This window comes from Nyctibius grandis, chromosome 7, assembly GCF_013368605.1.
Source record: "Nyctibius grandis isolate bNycGra1 chromosome 7, bNycGra1.pri, whole genome shotgun sequence".
In the NCBI taxonomy this organism is placed as follows: Eukaryota; Metazoa; Chordata; class Aves; order Nyctibiiformes; family Nyctibiidae; genus Nyctibius; species Nyctibius grandis.
Genome location: NC_090664.1, coordinates 10,877,118 through 10,895,304, shown reverse-complemented (window position 1 = coordinate 10,895,304; position 18,187 = coordinate 10,877,118). Strand labels below are relative to the sequence as shown.

Below are 18,187 nucleotides of genomic sequence, written 5' to 3'. Positions count from 1 at the left end.
TCTGCGGGGCCACAGCAGCTAAACAGCCTCAGAGTAAGTGGTGGCAGGATCAAGCCCAGTTCCACGTAGGGCAGAGTTTGGCACCAATGACAGTGCCAGTGACCGTGCCTGTCCTAGCCACTCATTTCAGAGGTGGTGCCAGGCTGCGAGCACTTGTTTGGGCTGGCTGAAAGTCTGAGCACAGCTCAGTCTGGCTTTGGCAAAGCTGAGGGGTTTCATAGTGTCCTGCTCCCAACTCACCTGGTGCAGCGGGTCTGCTTCATGCAGCACGTCATGGCTGGGGAAACAGGTTGCTGCTTTGGGAGCAGCCGGAGTTGCCTTGTTTATTGGCACAGTGTCACAGGCTGCGTTTGTTTGTAGCCTTACTGGACTCCTTGTAGAGCACATCGAAGCAACAACACATTCACAGCTTGCAGTGAGAGCCTTGTTTACTCGAATTCACAGACAACTGTAACTTTTTAAAGACTCACTTGTAATTTGCTAAGAAGACCTTCTCTGTACACAGTGTTGTGTTTTTTCCACTTGTCCACTGTGATAATAAACAGCTTTTTAAGGAACTTGAACAGGCTGCCTGCAAGTTCTTTGGCTTTGCTGAAGCTCTGTCAAGTGCACACTTGGCTAGATTGAGACAGGACCATGACAGCCTAACTAATTCTGGCTGCAGACGAGAGAGGAGTGGCCACAGCTGGAGGAGGGCACTCTCAGCCTCTGCCGTCCACGAGGGACCTTTCCTGCAGTGAGCACCAACCCAGTTAGGGGCAGCAAGGGAAACCGCGGTGGTGGCTTGGGGACACGCACCCTGCTGCCGTGTGGTGCCCCTGTAGTGCTCGTGCCACGCTGACTGCAGGAGCTCTGCGTTGCTACCTGCTGCTGGGGGCGAAGCCTTACTGGCTTGAGGCGCAACACGTGCATTTGGCTGGTGCGAGCTGTGTGCGCTTACTGGTGCCAGATAATGCAGCAGCTCGAGAGAGAGCCCTGCTGCACCACAGAGCTGTCACACACCGCAGGCCTTCAGGAAAGGATGCTTTGCTGAGCCTGGTTTAGTGCTGCTAACTGGGTGTCAGACCTGCATCTCCAGCTGCCAGGCCCCAGTTCAAGACTCGCCAGGAGATGCAAGGCTGCACAGCCTTTGCCTTTTCAATCACAGCCAGCACAGGAGCCTAATCCCTCTGTCCCGTGCTGTGAGAGCAGTGCTGGCGCCAAAAGGCAGTAAGACACCCTCGCCTGCTTCCCTGTAGCTTCAGTCCCTTCCCTTACCTTGGTTTGGCAGAGGAAAACAGGAGCCTATTGCAAAACTGTATAAATGGCTGCACTCGGGAGCAAAGGTGTCAGAGCCGGGCCAAAGGCAGAGAGGGACGGGCACACCATGAGGAAGGAGAGGTCACTGCAGAGGCCGCTCGGTTTTCAACTGATGGAACAAATAATCTTAGCAGCAAAAATCTGCAGCTGTGCATGAAGGACTTCTCAGTTGCTTTAAGCAGGTAGAAACAAAATAGCAGGATCGTGCTAGATGAAAACGGAGACCAGGTCGGGAGCTGCCTGCTGCACCCAGGACTCCAAATTTACCCACAAGAGACGGTTTCTGTTCGCTTGCTGGGGGCTCTCGGTTGCCCTGTGGGATGAGTAAGGCATGACGTAAAACATGACGCAGCCACAGCGGCGAGCCCTTCCTCACTTCCCTGGCTGGGGACAAATGGAGAGAGGCTGCAGGGAGCATCACCGGCACTGGGGAGTCCCCTCTTTTATCCTGGGGAATTCATGTTCAGCTCCTCCCTGAATCTCAGCAGGGCTGAGGGTAGCCGGTGCTCAGTCTCCACTCCCACAGGAAAATGAGAGGCGAGGGCACAAGCTGCAAAGTTGTGAAATACCTTGCCTCAGGTACGCAGCAGGAGTTGAAAGGAAGGACGATGTTTCAGAGAAAACGGCAGCTTCAGCTTCAGGAGCATCAAGGCCTGAGAGGTCACGGCAGGTGGGTTAGGGAATAAAAATTGGTCTTGTAATCAGCTGCGGGCAAAAACTACAGCCACCGCTTTATACTGGGAAAGCAGGGGATGTCCTGAGCCCTCGTACGTCTGCACTGACGGGGAGTCCCCGGGTGACTGCACCCGAAAGCAGCAGGTTTCTGGCAGGGCTGATGCCGCCTCACCCACCTGAGCTCAGCGCCTTTGGCGGTCAAGCAGCACGTTAAGGTGGTGATATATAAATCCTTGCCATGCACCCCCAGGGCCTGCAGCTGCTGCTGGCACCAGGGCTGCTGATCAGGGGGCTTCCCCACAGCCCCGGGAGGCTGGGACCTTCCAAAGAAAGGCAGAAATGGAAGATGCAGAGGTGGACTCCAGGTACAGGAGAGGAGGAACCAGGTATTTCCTTTGCTCTGGCTGTCCTGCTGGTAGCTGCCACCACATTTTCTCTGCTCAGCAGAGCTGCTAAGGCAGGGCCAGGGATCCAAATCCCAGCCCTCCCCCTGGCCTGGCCCCTGACCCAGCCCCACACGTGAGGCAGTTTCGGGTCATTCCCCCGTCCTGGCCCCCAGTGCGGGCAGCTGGCCCATGAGGTGGCCACTGGTGGCATGGCCGATGGGCCACTTCCACCCCTGCAGCGAGCAGCTGCGCCCGAGAGCGAAGGGGCCCCGGTGCAGAAGTGTCCCCTTTGCTCCCGCACGGAAGAGAGCCGGAGCTCCAGCTCTAGCAAAACCTTTGCAAACAACTAAATTATGCCCAGCCACTCTCATCCGGGGATTCATCCTATACACGGAAGGCAGCAACTTAATTACATGCTAAAAGCCTCGCGAGCCAGGAGACTTAGACCTCACCGGCTGGAGCAAATGAAGCTGTCAAGTTTTCATGCTCCCGTTACCTGCCAGACTTTAATCCTGAGTTTAGCAGATGTTAATCCTGGCCCAGGTGACTTGTGAAGAGGAAAGCTGCTCCCTTTAGAAGTCACTTGGGTCCAGTGAGGCAGGAAGCAGGTGAGGAGACCCTAATGTGGCATGGGGGGGGGATGGCCCCATGGTGGTTGTTCTCCTCGGTGACGAAGCTTGTGCAGGCTTGGACAGAAGCTTTGGGTTTTCCTTTTCCTTTTATTTGAAGCTGGCTTAAAGAAGCACCTAGGAGAGGAAGGCAGGAAAAAAAAAGTCTTTGTTAAAATTTAAAGCCGTGTTCAAAGATGTCTGTAACCAGGGCGAAAACAAAAAGCAGGGCAGGAGCTTGACATAAAACATGACTCAAGAAATAACGGGCCAAATCCAGAGAGGCACCAAGCACCTGCAGTTTTCACCGAGCTCAGCTGAGGACCCATCCCCGTGCTTTTATTATCTGCCTCCTCTACGCTCTTACGCTCTTGCCTTTACGAGGAGTGAGTCATCTTGCGTCAGCTGAGGATGGGCTTGACACAATTATTTATTTATGTCAAGCCCTCCTCCCTGCCCCCACGCATCCCTGATCTCATCCCCCTCAGAAAACAGATGCTTTATTAAACGAGGGCTGGAAAACTCCATCTCACTTGGCCTTTGCTGAGGTTCCTTGTTGTCCAGTGGCTGGCTGGCAAGGAGATGGCAGGCATGAGCTGCACAGCACCTCACAAGCAGTGTCGTCTATGGCCTTGTTTGACTTTTTGGACATGGCCACCCCTCTCCCTGCAGGTGGGATGGAGCTGGGAAGCTCCTCGGCTAAACGAACATGCCAGGGGTTGCTCGCAGAGACCAGCAGGCTCCAGCCTGAGCCACCCAGGCACAGATATTGCTCAGGTCTCGTAGGCTCAGAAGGAGCACGAGAGCTTCCAGCACAGAGCACTCAAAAGCCAGGGGAGAAAACGCCCCCGTTTAGCTCCAGCTGCTGCAGGGGACTGTCCGCTCGCTCCCTGCTCTCTTTGCTGCAGGCTGCGTGTTTTGCTCCCCTTCCTGATAAAATCAGTGCAGCTTGCAGAAGCAGACATGGACCACTGGCTGTACCAAGCAACAGCGTGTGGTAGCAGGGTCAGACCCGCACACACGTGCGGCATCACCATCTCGCACTGACAGCCCCCAGGAACGGCCTGGAGCTGGTGCTGCTGCCCGGTTCACCCCCCAGGGCAAGCAACTTGGGGCAGAGGCGGCATGTCCCAGCTGTAGGCAGGAGGGCAGGACATGATACCAACAGATGCCACTAATTTAAATTCCACACATGAAATCCTGTAGCTACTGAACTGGAATGATTTCCAGCAGATTTTCCTGATGCGAAGCCAAATGCGGCTCCAGCTAGTTATCAATTGCTTCCATAATACGGCTTGAGAGCGAGGAGAAAAACACAGGCATTACTGGCAGTGAAGGAATTCAGGCTTCCCAGAAGGCGATCGGGGGGGCAAAAACGTTAACACTAGCAAGAGATGTGAACATGTTCCTTAGCAAAGACATCCAACTGTCTCTTGGCACAGACTTGAATAATTCATACATTAAAACCATCATCTCCCACACAGAGAATTCCGAGGGTCGTAACTGTCACTGTGCTTTAACAACAGGTTCAGCTACCCCTGGCCACGCCAGAAGGCTTCTCTCAAAACTGGAGCAAGCAAGGACAGACACTCAGCCTCGGAGGAACCTGTGCCATAAACCCTCGCATCATATTCCACCAGCAGCTATTACCAGCCTGCTGACAGTCCCCGGCTGGGAGCAGCACCCTGTTGGGTTGAGAAGCAACACACCAACACAAGAAGAGGCGTTTCCTGCCTGCAGAGCAAAGTGCTTTCATTTTCCCCGCCCGCGCTGCATTTAACCTTGGTGAAACGCACTTTGGTTTTGCCCAGAGCACCCGCAGCTCCACTCCCAACTAGTGTAGGGGAAGAGGTGTAAAATCACCCTCTCCCTGCAGCAGACTCACACTGTACACTATCCAAAACCTGCGTGTCGTTGGTAGCACGTGGCTCATCTGTGCCTCCGTCCTCATCTCACTCACTTCAAGCGCAAGTGCTGCAGCTCCTTAGCTGCTGCTGAGGCAGATTTAATGCCCTCCGTGGCTCTGGGAAGAAATTCCCTCCTCCAACAACACGTCTCTGCAGGAGCCTCCCAGCTGTTTAGGGACAGAGGGGAGAGTGTTGGTAGCGATTGGGGACAAGGAAATCCGCACACTGCCCAGCCATGGGTACACTGGCAGGGAGTCAGTTATAAAGAGGAAACTATGAAGTGTTTTGGGAGGAAGCTAGAGTGGTATTTGGGTAGAAGAGACTGAAGGGATGAGCAGTGTATTAAGCTTAGCTTGATGCTTTGATGGAGCTTCCCAGTCCCTAGGTGATGAGAAAGGGCTGTTTGCCACTCCTCTCCTCCTGCCTTTTTTTTTTTAAACCACCCACATAAGTTTCCCACCCCCAGACCTGGCAGCTCTCATTTATCCTAACCTTGAAGGCCATCACGTCTGCTGAGGATCACCAGAGGACGCATCAACCAGAGACACGCCGCCACCAGCCACCCTGGCAAAATAGCAGCTACATCAGCCCTGCTCTGCCAAGCCCATCCTTGGCCAGCTGGATGAAAGCTGAATGAAAGCCTGTCACACGGCCACTCTGCAGGATCTGCGAAGAGCAAAAGGGGCTCCGAGAGGAGCCAGAGGCTGGCACAGAAGGTCTGCACTCCCACCTGCAGAACTGCATACAGCCGAGATACCGAGTTGCTTTTCTAGCTGTGACTATACCCCATGCATTGCTCTCCCTTCCTCTGCTTCAGCTAGGTCCGCAGCACAGTCTTACAGAAGCTCTGCCCCACAGCGATGCCTCTTTCACTAATACTTAAGAAAAAAAAAAAATCACCTGGAAGTGTGAAGAAAATTGTGCTTCAAAAGATTTATTACATATATTTGTACATATTTTACATGAATGGAATGTTAAACATACAACCTAAAAATCAATAAAAAAATATTTTCATTTATGATTATGTACTGGCAAACCACTGAAAAGAGTACCTTAGAACAACTTAAGTCAACTAGCAATCATACTGCTCAATTAAAAAAAAATACAAACAAGTTTTACATTAGACATTGCAAATTACATTCTGATTTCTGCTCCAGGTAATGAAGGAAGACATTGTGTCCATTACCACTGCACGTATGGGTGGCATTTCAGAAGCTAGCATGGAGTTCCCTCTAACTCGTTGTGGGCAGGGTTAGCTCTGTGGGAAGAGGCATGTAAAAAAGAGGGGAATATACACGCTGCTCCCTACCAGCAGGTACCTGACAGAGGGCAGGGAGAACAAGAATGAGTTTCGCAATCAAGTGATAAGGTTAATTCTGGATCACTACTCATTCAGTGCGATGCTGCAGCTTTTAAAATTAAGTAGTTCATTAAAACATCCCTCTACAGCTAAGCCACCTCCCTTCTTCCTTGGAAGTTATAGTACTTTGGCAATATCAGCTAAGAGAGAATCCTCGACTGTACGATAACGAATACTTCAGCTTCACCTTAATATATACAAGAGCAGCACAGAATCAGGCTTTGATGTCTCTTCCTGCTAGCATTTCACACCTTGAGAGCTCGTGACCAGTCACGTTGAGAAGTGTTTACTATTAAATATAACAAATTAGCAATAAAAAGGACAGATTTGAGAGAAAACAAGAACAACAGGATTCAGCAACAGATTATGTTCTTGCAATGTCGGGTTACTTACACTTGAAACTCTGCCAGAATCAAGCAAATCCTACTTATCATTGCAAAATCTTTGCCAAAGCACACCCAAGGGCAAAAGTCTCTCAAACAAACATACAGAGATTAAAAGCTGCCAGAAAGATCAGCTAGCGGGCTTGCTGCCTTCTACTTCCCGTACACTGGCAACTTATTAGACCAAAGACAGAACCAAGTCCAACCTCTTCCAGGTGCAGGATATTCCTACGGTGGTTTACCTGAGCAAGTCTTCAGCAACTAGTAATGCCCCACAGTGAGATCTTTTTACAGTTTACCCCATCATCAGCTCTGATGTACTTAATTGAGAAATGACTTTACAGAACACGATGCAGTGGTGTGGGAAGCCAACTGAACTGTGTAGTACAGCACTCGTAAGAGAACCAAATGGGGTTGTTTTTGTTCCCCCCCCCCCCACCCCCACCAAGAGGCTAAAACATTTCAACCTGATTTTAGAAGGAGGTTCATTTGTCTGGAGAAACATCACAGAAGTTTTACATTTAGGAAACAAAAAACTGGACACAGTTCTGTGGTGAACTTCTCATGCAGAGTATTTTGAATGACAAGAAGTGAACTGGTACGAGCTGATGACACTGCTGCAGGAAAAAACACGTTTGGCTGGGTTGTAGCAAAACCCCTAACAAGCCCTCCTCTTCCAGCTACCACCTCTTACGTTACTTTTGGTGATGCCAGTGCAAAGCCTGTCCAAAGATTGAGGGGATATGGCCTAAAATGTCTCATGTCTTCACCTAGGGAGAGGTGAAGAAATTGATACTAAAATGACTTTTAAGCTTGGAAGGGTGGAAAGTGAATCACAAAATATAGCACACTCATCAAAAAATGAGATCATCCTCCACTGGCAAAGCTGAGCTGGAAGATCCATAGTAGCACTTCTGCGTTCCCGGGTATATGGTAGTCTCTCGGCAGGAAACTCCCAGCTGTACAGCAAAATTAGTAGGTACAAAACAGCAATAGCAAATTTGCACACAAATATTCTCTTTCAATATGGGAAAGCAGCTAAATTCACAGAAACTCAGAAAGATCATGGCCTACATCAAAACCAACGTATGCTTTGTTGCGGTTTACGTAAAGACAGCCGTAATGTTCAAGTGCCACGTTCCCTGCTTTGAGTGGAACACAGAAGAAATGGAGCAAGTTTCCGAAACTCTCACATGGAAAAGGTGGCATACTAAAACCGTCCATAAGCACAGCTTACGTATTAGACGTTATCCAACCAGAAACACCAAAGATCCACATTTCTGAATAAAAATTATCTTTCCCACGTTTGCTGAGATTTTAGTCTCCTGGGAGTCAGTTTTACCAGCTCTCCAGCCTTTCAGCAAAGACTTAATTAAAAAGCCAGTGCTCCTAGCATCAAGAATTGGGATAAATGTATAAATCTCGAGATTAAGTCATAAAGCCCCCTTTGCATCATAAAGCGGGGGAAGCAGGGGGAAGAAAGGTCACAAGTATCCACCCACGTCTTTGTACACTACCTACACATTTTCCATTTCAAAATACCGCAGTACACTTACCCTTGAATACGGAAGTTAAATTGATTACAAATAAGACCATCTGTTTTACGCTTTATTCTTCCCAAAAATAAAATACCACAAATTTGCAGTGTGCTTTGTAGTTTTGTTTTTACTTCCCACTGAACTCATCGTTGAATGTACACATTGAAAGAAAATTAGCTACCTGCTTCAAAAGGAAAGTGTTCTTAGAGATATACTGCTTTATAAGAGACAGGACACTGGGTGCCCTGTGAGGACAGTAGCATGGCTCTCGTGGTATTGTATGGAGTAGGGTTATATACAATCCAACTCATAGCCACCTCCACTGTGAACTTCAAAACACAAGTTGCTACTCAAAATACATGGGTATGTTACAAGTTCAGAAAGATCTCACATTTCAAGACAGTGTTGAGTCTACTCTTCCCCTTCTGGCAAGCAGCATATTTATGGCAGACCTGAGTATGGGAATTATTTCACACCCTTACATACTTAGGGAAGATATAGGCCAGATGACAGAAAATACTCTGAAACAGCACAGAATTGGCAATCTCAAGATATTTACAGGCAAAGAAGCATATCGCACCGTAATTTAAGTTATTGCTTCTTGTGGACAAGTGTGGTATTCCTTGATTGAGACACAGGACTTGTTTGGTGTATATTTTCCCCTTCTGAAGCACAGTGACTCAGGACCACTGTGAGGATATTTTTAAAATGAAGGTGTTGCCTATGACTAGAGATAAGTCTACACCACGGTCATCACCAACTGACCAACACAGCTGGTGACAGAAAGCTTACATAGGTGAATTTCCACAGGCGTTTTCAAACCTAAGCATCACTCTCACGCTTCCAGGGTCATTCTAGGCTTGGTCTATATTACAGATTTTGATAAAAGAAAACCTCCCATAGCCTTTCAGAAGAGATTTATGGATACCAAGAATGCCAAACCAGGATCTAAGGCTGACCTCCTATCAGTTCCTCAAATAATCCAAGGTATTGCTGCTCTACCGTGCTGACGGAAGCAGCAACAGACTCTTGCCTGCAAAGCCACGCATCAGTGCGATTTCTAGTGGCGTGCTTTTCAAACGCCAGTCCTAAACGTAGGACAGCAGTGATAACTGCTGGGTCTTTAAACCAGCTACTTGCATCTGAATACAGAAAATTAAGGTTTTTGAAAAAACAGTAAATGAACTAGGAATAAGAACTACCAAAACTGAGCTTAAGTTGTAAACAGATTTATGTTTATAATATTTACCTACTTAATCTCCAAGCCAAAGACTATTTACAACCTCGGAGCACAGGACACCAGAACACTTACCTACCCCCTTTACATTACTACAGGTGAGTTTCTGTAGGCGTGAAGCCAACAGTAAACATTAAATCAATGCAAATGCAAAAGCTTTACTTTCAGAAGACAGCAGGAATTTAAAACATTGGAAAAGTGGGCCTGCAGGCAACACCACTATTCGAGTATTACAGGTGCTGTAATTCCTCATCCCCTCCCCACAGGGAACAACTGTACGTTTCATGTGACTACAGAATTAAAAGTGTGACAAAATGATTCTGCTCCCACTGAAAAAGAGAATACAACAGGGCCCCATAGTTAAGGGTTCAGCTGAAACCAGTGATGATGCAAGCCCAAAAATGTAGAAACTGCACCGACGATTACGACAATTGTCTAGTTTGGACTCCTTTAGATTTGCAGCGTAATAAAGGCATGTTACAGAGCAACATTCAGGAGAAAATGTTATCCAGGCAAGAATTACTCTGCAAGCAATGAAGGAGAGTTTAGTAACATGCACTGCACTTGCTCTCCAGATAGCAGCAGTTGCTCCTGTTCTTTGCCCTTTTTGATATGAATCACAGTAGCCACAGAGAGAAATGTGTACTTAAACAAAAAAAAGCAGAATTATGTATGTACAAGAAAAATGTTCGAAGTGTTGTGCAATTTATTTTAACTGTCGAAACCCACTAAAAATGCTGTCGCTAATAAATATTCATAAACTCTTCCCTGTGCTGTGAAATTCAGAAACTACTACGATTAATTCTTGATATAAAAAGTATGCTTCTAAGCCCTGATATCTGTTCCAGTTTGTTGTCTTCTTTTTTGTTTTAAAGTGTGATACTTTATGGGAACTAATACTTATCCAGAGTTTTACTTGGTGTACGCCACCAGAGACATCCTGTGTTTCGTGGAGCCCTGGTTATACCAATATAATACAGTAAAATAATAATAAATTAAACAAATGCAGGTGCATTTCAAAAAAAAAAAAACAAAAAAACAACACCAAACCACACTGTCAAATGCTGGTCTCCACATGAAGAGCATGAAGAGACCAAGGATTTAGATGCAAAGTACTACAGATCCTGCCATCAAAAAAACCATTCAAATAAGGAAACAAAAACTTGCACGTTTTAAAAATTAAACACAAATTCCCCCTCGATGTTATCTCACCCATGCCTATAAAAACCTCTTGCTGTGCCCACATTTGCAGTTATTCATTTACACCTCAGGAGGCAGCCTGGAGATGAGAGTAGTACAATAAAATAATTACCTGAAACATTTTTAAAAAAATACCCGTTAAACAAATTACCTTAACTGGCAGCACTTAAAACTGGTAATAATTCTTTTTTTTTTCCTATTTAAAAAAAAGTTGCATAGCTGTAAGATTTTGCTTTGCTGCATTTTTTTCTGTTGTTGTTTTTACTCACAAGCAGTAAAAGAGAAGTTTTAGTTACTTAAATAGCAATACAATGTGCAGATTTCAACAATCCCTATAGCTTGATCAATATAAATTAGTTACCTGTCTTGGTTTTACTCTTTGGACTGCATTGTGACAAAGGTTTAGTTACAAAATTTTGAAATATAGTATTCCTATGCAGAGAAGTTTATGTTTTCTGTTCTTGAAAAAAGTGATGAACGTAAAATAGGGTGTGAATTCAGTAAATTAAAGCCACACTGTTAGATTAGATTTAATTTGCCATTTACTCTTCTTCAGCCAACGAGAAGGTGAAAACATTCCCAGTCAAAACCGGGGCCATCCTCCTGCAAGGGTCTCAGATAGCATGTATTGAACATCTCCGCTTCCACTTGAGGCAGTAGGAAACATGTCCAATAACTTGCTTCTTCACAGAACCAGAAGTTAGGCTGAAATTAGGAACTTTGGCCTTCGATACAAAACAGTGTCAGTAACGTTTGTGGGGAGTCGATTGTTACAGAATGTGCAGCATTTTCAAAATCCCTGTGTGTCCTTTGCATGAGTGTTTGGTATACTGAGCACTACTGGCAAGTAACCGGTGTCTGCAATGCTTTTTCCATTTCACTGTCCGTCTTTGCCTTTTTCAGCCACAAAGAACTGTAAGTCTCAAGCCAGGCACGCCGTGTTCAGCAAGGGAACCTCACATCTCCTATGTTTTCTGATCAGTGGAAGCAGCTGTTGAAAAAGCAGAAGACAAAGTATGATCACTTGAGCTATTTCAGTATATAACACACTCAAATAGCATGAGCACAGCCACCGTGTTTTCCTTCCCCTTTTCCCTAAGTCCCCAATTATCACCATCTCTGCTATGAAAAAAAGCAAATTAGATTTAACATGATGTTTGATGCCCATGAGCATGTACAGACAAATGTGTTCATAAACAGCATGCGGGCTTCTTCCACAATTCAGCTGTTGGGGGCAATATAGGAAACGTGTTTATTTATTAATTTTGGCTAACACTGCCCTGATGTTAAAACAATTACCCCTCTAGCAGGACACCTTCCTTCGGGTTCTCTCTGCTACCCCTGCAACAACCATAGCACTGCAATGTGACCTGCAATGCAGATTCATGAAGCAAGATGAAACAAATGAACAAATAAATGCCAATGTCTTCAGATTTTTTTTTTCATTTCCACCGGAACAACAAAACCAAACCCTCAGCTACCAGCCAGAACTTCAGACATCTCAATTTCTCTATGAAATACGATGATTGTTGACATATTTTGCAATGCTTAGGGGCAGCAGTTTAATGCAAGATCAAGTTTTCGAACTAGTCAACTAAAAGCATAAACCTATCCTTTAAACCTTTGACACTGATTGCAGATCAGAAATCATTAACACAAAACATAAGCTGGAAAAATATGAACCTCTGTGAGATGCGATGGATAGAAACATGTTAACATTTTTAATTTATTTATATATTTTAAACATTCTGGAACGCGTTAACATGAAAGTGGTTTTGAAAATACCTAGTTTCAACTTTTTTATATGATTCCAAAAGCTTTCCGTTAGAAATAAATGCCAGTACTCATGGAACAATTGTATTATTTTAATTTTGTTTAATTTCCATGGAAAAAATACTCTTAAAAAGTTAATGCTAAAGCTTTATTGGCACCAACTTGCCACTTTCCAGTACTAAAAGTGGAATAAATCATTTCAGACCATGCCATATAAGGATGCAGAAACCTTTTACATATTGCAATACACATCAGTACTTACTGATTAATATTGCAGTTCTGAGACACAGTAGCAAATTCACAAATTAAAAAAAAAATAGCATAAAGAGTTATTTCAGATAATCAAGATATTTATTGTTGAAATGTATGCGTTTAAAAATAAATATTACCTAAAAACATGAATCTTGTCTTAATCTGATGGATGCTCAGGGCAAGATCTATTTACTTCAAACCATTCATCTATGCAGCTGTTAGATGCAAGAAAAAATGAAAACAATTGACATGAATATCTCAGTAATATTTAGCAGTAAGATATGAATATAAATTGGTTTCTCATAACTTCAATTAATAGTAGGATTTTTATATTACACAAAGAAATATACGTATATATACACATATTTCAACATTCATTGAAAATGTAATAACCCCAAACCACAGTAATATTTGGATATTAAACACTGTTGAACAACTTAAGTGTTAAAATTTTCTAAGGAAGCATTTACAAATTACTACTCAGCTTTTATACACAGCTTACTTCACTCTAACACTATAATCTTGCTTGTATAGTTACAGACACTTGTAAAAGCAAATACAAAACAGGTCTAAAAGTGTTTCCCCTTTCCCTCCCAAGCCTATTAGCATTTGATACAACTTTTATTAGTAGGTGCACACAACCTAAGCTCCATAGCTATGGTGTGCACTCCTTCCCCATACAGGTGTTTTCACCTTTTTTTTTTTTTTTTTTGCTGTGGGCTTTTCATGCAAGTGTGAGAAGACTATAGTAGGGAAAACTGACTTCAAATACATTGGTGGAGAGGCAGAAAGGTATCATTTTAAAAACATCTCTAGGGTTGCTGCTCTTGTTGTTTGTTGTTGTTCTCTTAAACGTAAAAGGTGACTAAGTTTTAGTGCTTCTTTAAGCACCCCTTAGAGGAGTTACCCAGCAAATGCAACCTTCTGGAATTTCACATGCATCCCGAGGAATACTTGCCCTTTATGATATATGCAGAGGCAAGGCAGCCGTGCTATAGTATCTCCTTGCTGCAGCTCTTCCAGGCATATTGCACACTCCCCAGCATCTTTACTCAGCACATCCTCTGAAGAAAGAGCACAAAGCTAAATGGTTAAAAAGCCGACTATTACAATCAAAATGTTCTTTATTCAGAACATCAAGGACAGCTACAGAAGGATACTTCTTGTCCTGCAGAAAGCCTGTCCAGGTGAGGATCAGTCAACGCTTATACCGGCTGACCGAAGATTCCTGATGGCAGACATCTTAACAGCTCAAATTAAAATATGGTTATGATTCAGTTTCTTGCCTAAACACAGTCGTAGCTCAAAATGAAGTCCTGTAGAAAGACACCCGTATGGAGAACAGGGGTAGCTATAATCAACAGCCCGTACCTTTGGAGTTTATACTCTCCCAGCAGATCCATACCCCACCACACAGGCTGCTCTGAGCTGACCTCGGAAACTTGCGCTCTGAACCATGCAGCCGCAGTGGACACATGCTGTGCAGCCGACCCCAAGAGGTAAGCACTGGAGAAGTTGGGTTCTCCATACAGATGGTACGTAATGCCTCCAGGGCTTTGAGGATTCATGCTGGGTGGGTTTTTCCTAGCTGTACCTTATTCACCATGCTCACTTTTCACAATGGAGGTTAAGTTCAAGCCTGAACATAACATTTCTCTGGACAGGATGCTGCAGGTAATTAGCTAGGTAAAGATCTTCTTAACTTCTAAACACTTAGCCTACCACTTGCTTTTTCTGCTCTCCTACTCATCCCTCTTCTAAAGAGCTGGCTTTCTTTTAGCAGCCTTTCCAGTACTCATCTTTACACCTTCAACCTCCTCTTCTCACCACGTCAGCATGTTCTACCACATCCCATCCACATTCTCCTCAACGTAAAGTATGCAACTGTTAGCAACAGGAGTGAGAGTTTTCCATCAGGGAAAGATCAGTGCTGTATAGCTCCAATGACCCCAAATTCCTGGAGACACCACATTTTTTGCAGCATTACCAAGTCCCATAACAAAGGAGGAGAAAGTAAGTTACTAGGAATGCACAAGAGTTGGCTTTCACACAGAAGTTTCTGGGAAAATATATTATTTTTAATAAAAACCTTCTCTCTTGGACACTTCTCCTTAGCTAAAACGTGTGATGCAAAACTCAGTCTTAGCACAAAGCAAAACACGAGATCACATAAGGCCTTGTTTGCCAGAAGCAGGTTAGAAGTCCCAGTTAGACGCAACCTCACACAGTGCACAGAGCGTTCCCAACAAGGGGCCACGTAGCAACCAAGCCGGCAACCTCTGGCAGATCAAAGGTGCACACTTGGCAAAGGAAAGCCCACACGTTCAAATTTCCACAGTTTCACGGGAAAAGCTTCTCCTTCTTAACCAAAAGGAGCCTAAAGGGACTGTTTATGGGGAATATGGTTCCCAGGTACGACTGAGAAACCACCAGCTCTGAGCTATTCTCTCCAGTGGCTCCAATACTTATCATTATGGCATTCCAAACACACAGAAAATGACAAATAGACAACTAAAAAGCTATAATTGCAGCAAAAAGTGAAATGAAATTAGGTCTACCTTGTTTCCCCTAGAATGACAGCAAGCTGTCTTGCAGGTGCTTGGGTTTCTAAAAGAATGCTCAGTCTCTGCTATATTCATTGGTTATGCTAAAAATACTACATAATGCCACTTGTGTGGCATCTTCATGAGGATATGTGAAGAATATATAGTATGAGGTGAACCATTACAAAGAAAAATATTCAAAGCAAATTAATAAACAATATACACCTACCACAATGAAAAAAAATGTATTTTACACATGGTAATATTATTGGTAGGCACTGCGTTAAGAAATTGCTTCGGTGGTTCTATCAGAAGCTGGAAGCTTCCAAAAACATTAGAGGTACCTAGGAGAGAAAGCAATTTAAAACAGTACAAAAGATCTTAATCTGTTGTTACAAAATCCTGACACTAAGAACTTGCCCAGAAGAGGGTGCTAAGGATAAATACTTCCTTGAGGTGTTTGGGGCTTTTTATATAAAAAGATATGTTAGTATCTGACACCAGGAGGCAAAGACTCGCCAGACAGCATTGTCCTGCTACAAAGATATTAATCTTTGCCTGAGGCTCTCAGACACTACTCTCCTAGACCGCCTCTTTACACAAGTACTTTGCCAAAAGCAGACCTACTCTCTTCCCACAGTTAGGCTGCAGGAAGAAGCACCATTATAATTCAAGCATGTATCATATACATGAAGCATACTTAACAAAAGTCATTTTTTCCATGGAGTCACTTGATCAGATCAGCAGCTGATACCCAAACCAAAATGACACTAAAATATCTCCAATGAATTAAATCCCAGCCTCCCTCCCTCACCACTCTCAAGAGGGAAGCATTTAGTCAAGTTTTGATGACAAAAATTGAAAAGCTGTCCAATAAAAATACAATTTATAAAAGAAAACATTCCTGTGAACTGCTTTCACATCATTCTCTATTGTACATGTCTGGCTTATCATGCGCTCCCCAGACTGTACCACACTTGGGCCTGAACTCCCGCTGAGCAATTTAACAAGGTTCTGCACCTTGTGGCTAACATTAGGGCAAGGTGCCAATTTAAACGTTTGTATCTCCCGCCAGCCCTGCCATAAGTGTCTGAGACTCCTTTTCTTCCCTGCGGTACTCCCGTACTCTGCCCAACTGCCGTTAGCCTCCCTCTTGCCAATACTGGCCCTCCTGCACCAGTCCCAGGCAAACAGCTCGCTGCTCTCCCTGGCTTCACTCCAGGCTTTCCCACCGGGATGAGCCGCCGGGCACACACCGGCTTTGCCTTGTCATGCCAGAGGAAGGTGGTGTGAATGCTGACGACGGCTGGCATGGACGGGGCCTCAGAAAGGCAGTCGAGTTCTGCTACCCTGCAGAAGAGATTTTGTTAATAGGTTTCAACACTCTTCTTCCTCTGAAATAATGAGGTGTCGGCATTCCCTATTTCTCGTGTTAACCAGGCTCTCGTGTAAGAAGAAAGCATAAGTTCTGAAGGAATTAGTACAAAATACCCAACTGCTATATATGCCCATGTGCAACTTGGCACTGCACGTTAACAGACTCCAAAGCCATGTAATTATGCTCATAATTGATTACACTTGTAGAGTGACGACAGCAAAACCAAATCCTTCACAGACCTACAACACTTTAGGTCTGACTCCCTTTTGACCATTTTAGGTGACTCGGATCATCAATCCCAGATAAAGGAGTGAAAAAACCTGTTAGACCTGGATTTGGTCAGAATTTGTTCTGTACTTGTTTCATAAAGCGCTCCCCTGTACCAACACTGGCTTATACCAGACGGAAGTCAGTTTAAGGGCCATTTAACACTGACTTTTAAACGTATCTGTTACGGAAAAATGTGTAAATCATTTCACACAGAACCACTGCGGTCTGAACAATTTTTTTGTTTTCATGTTTTCCTGCAGTGGAATGATTCAGAAGATACATATTATTCTTTTTCTTTCTCAAAAAAAAAGAACAGTCTGAGATCTCATCAATGTTATGATTAAAACATTTATATGAGTGTATTACCTAAATGGAAGTGGGAAGAGGAAATAAGCAGAGGCCACATTTTTCCATTTCACCCACACACGGGTACATACACAAACACTCACCACACCCCCACATCCATCTGCCTTGCACCAAATAGGAGGTAAACACTCCTCCACCTTCCCAGCTCTTTGAACAAGTACTCACTAGCCAAAGACTGGTGTCAAAGATGAAATCTGGCAAAAGAGCATAGTATTTCCCTCCTGTGTCTACTCAAGTACTTCCTCCTCCTCTCCTCTATCCCTGGTTAATAATACTACTGTTTTACTTCTGGTTGTCAGTAATTTTGCCTCCTAAAATTCTGCTTTTATCCTCCTTGAAAAATAAATTTTACTCCACTCCTTCATTTATAGCAAAATAGGTAGTACTGAATTAAAATACAATCATCCTGACAATTTTGCACATACTTTATTTAAAAACTTTTTCTAGAACTTCTGAAAAATATTTCCAACTATCAAAGCCACCAACTCAGCCATGGTTAAAATTATAGGCAATGCCTGAAATGGTCTGAAATGAAACAGCCTGTCTGTAAACTGAGGACTGCAAAAGCACATGCAGTACATACCTTATGGATTAAGTCATTAAAATCTATGCTACTGCTTTTTGTTTTCTTTTTAAAACAGATATAACCCTAGGCTCAGGAAACCACAAGTCACAAATCATGAAGACTGTGGTAGTATTTGGGGAGATATTGCCTTATAGCTGCAGTATTTTATTTCTCTCTAGCCATTCACTGGAAACAGAACACCAAGTTAGAAAGAACCTTTGATCTAACCCAGTATGACAACTTTTTAAAATATCTGTATTTTTCCTAAAACTTAAAAGGTTAAATGTCTGTGGAAGCTGCCACTGTAGCTAGCTTAACAGTGAAGAATGACACAAAAGTGCACCCTTGCAGGAATATGGCTGGAACATACCTTCTGAACAATATCTTACCAGCAGTAAAATTGGTAAAACAAGAGCCATAAGAAGTTAAAAAAATATTGACGAAACT

The 18,187-nt window shown here is 44.2% G+C and overlaps 2 protein-coding genes across 3 annotated transcripts in view; one reads left to right on the top strand and one right to left on the bottom strand.

Annotated features, from left to right (window-relative positions):
- NOD1 (nucleotide binding oligomerization domain containing 1) overlaps positions 1-4,568 on the top strand; it is a 33,381-nt gene extending 28,813 nt beyond the window's left edge. Inside the window, exon 13 of one of the 2 annotated variants that reach the window (XR_011048526.1) lies at positions 4,495-4,568. The gene's annotated coding sequence lies outside the window, so the exon portion shown is untranslated. The remainder of the gene's footprint in view (positions 1-4,494) is intronic. The other variant, XR_011048527.1, reaches the window with a different exon arrangement.
- Positions 4,569-5,809: 1,241 nt separating this feature from the next.
- The window catches only part of ZNRF2 (zinc and ring finger 2), a 63,062-nt gene continuing 50,684 nt past the window's right edge, over positions 5,810-18,187 (bottom strand). Inside the window, exons 3-5 of the mRNA XM_068405517.1 lie at positions 13,577-13,682; positions 12,756-12,833; positions 5,810-11,584 (exon numbers count right to left, since the gene is read on the bottom strand). Coding sequence (XP_068261618.1) covers positions 12,776-12,833; positions 13,577-13,682 — 164 coding nt within the window. The 3' untranslated portion in view covers positions 5,810-11,584; positions 12,756-12,775. The remainder of the gene's footprint in view (positions 11,585-12,755; positions 12,834-13,576; positions 13,683-18,187) is intronic.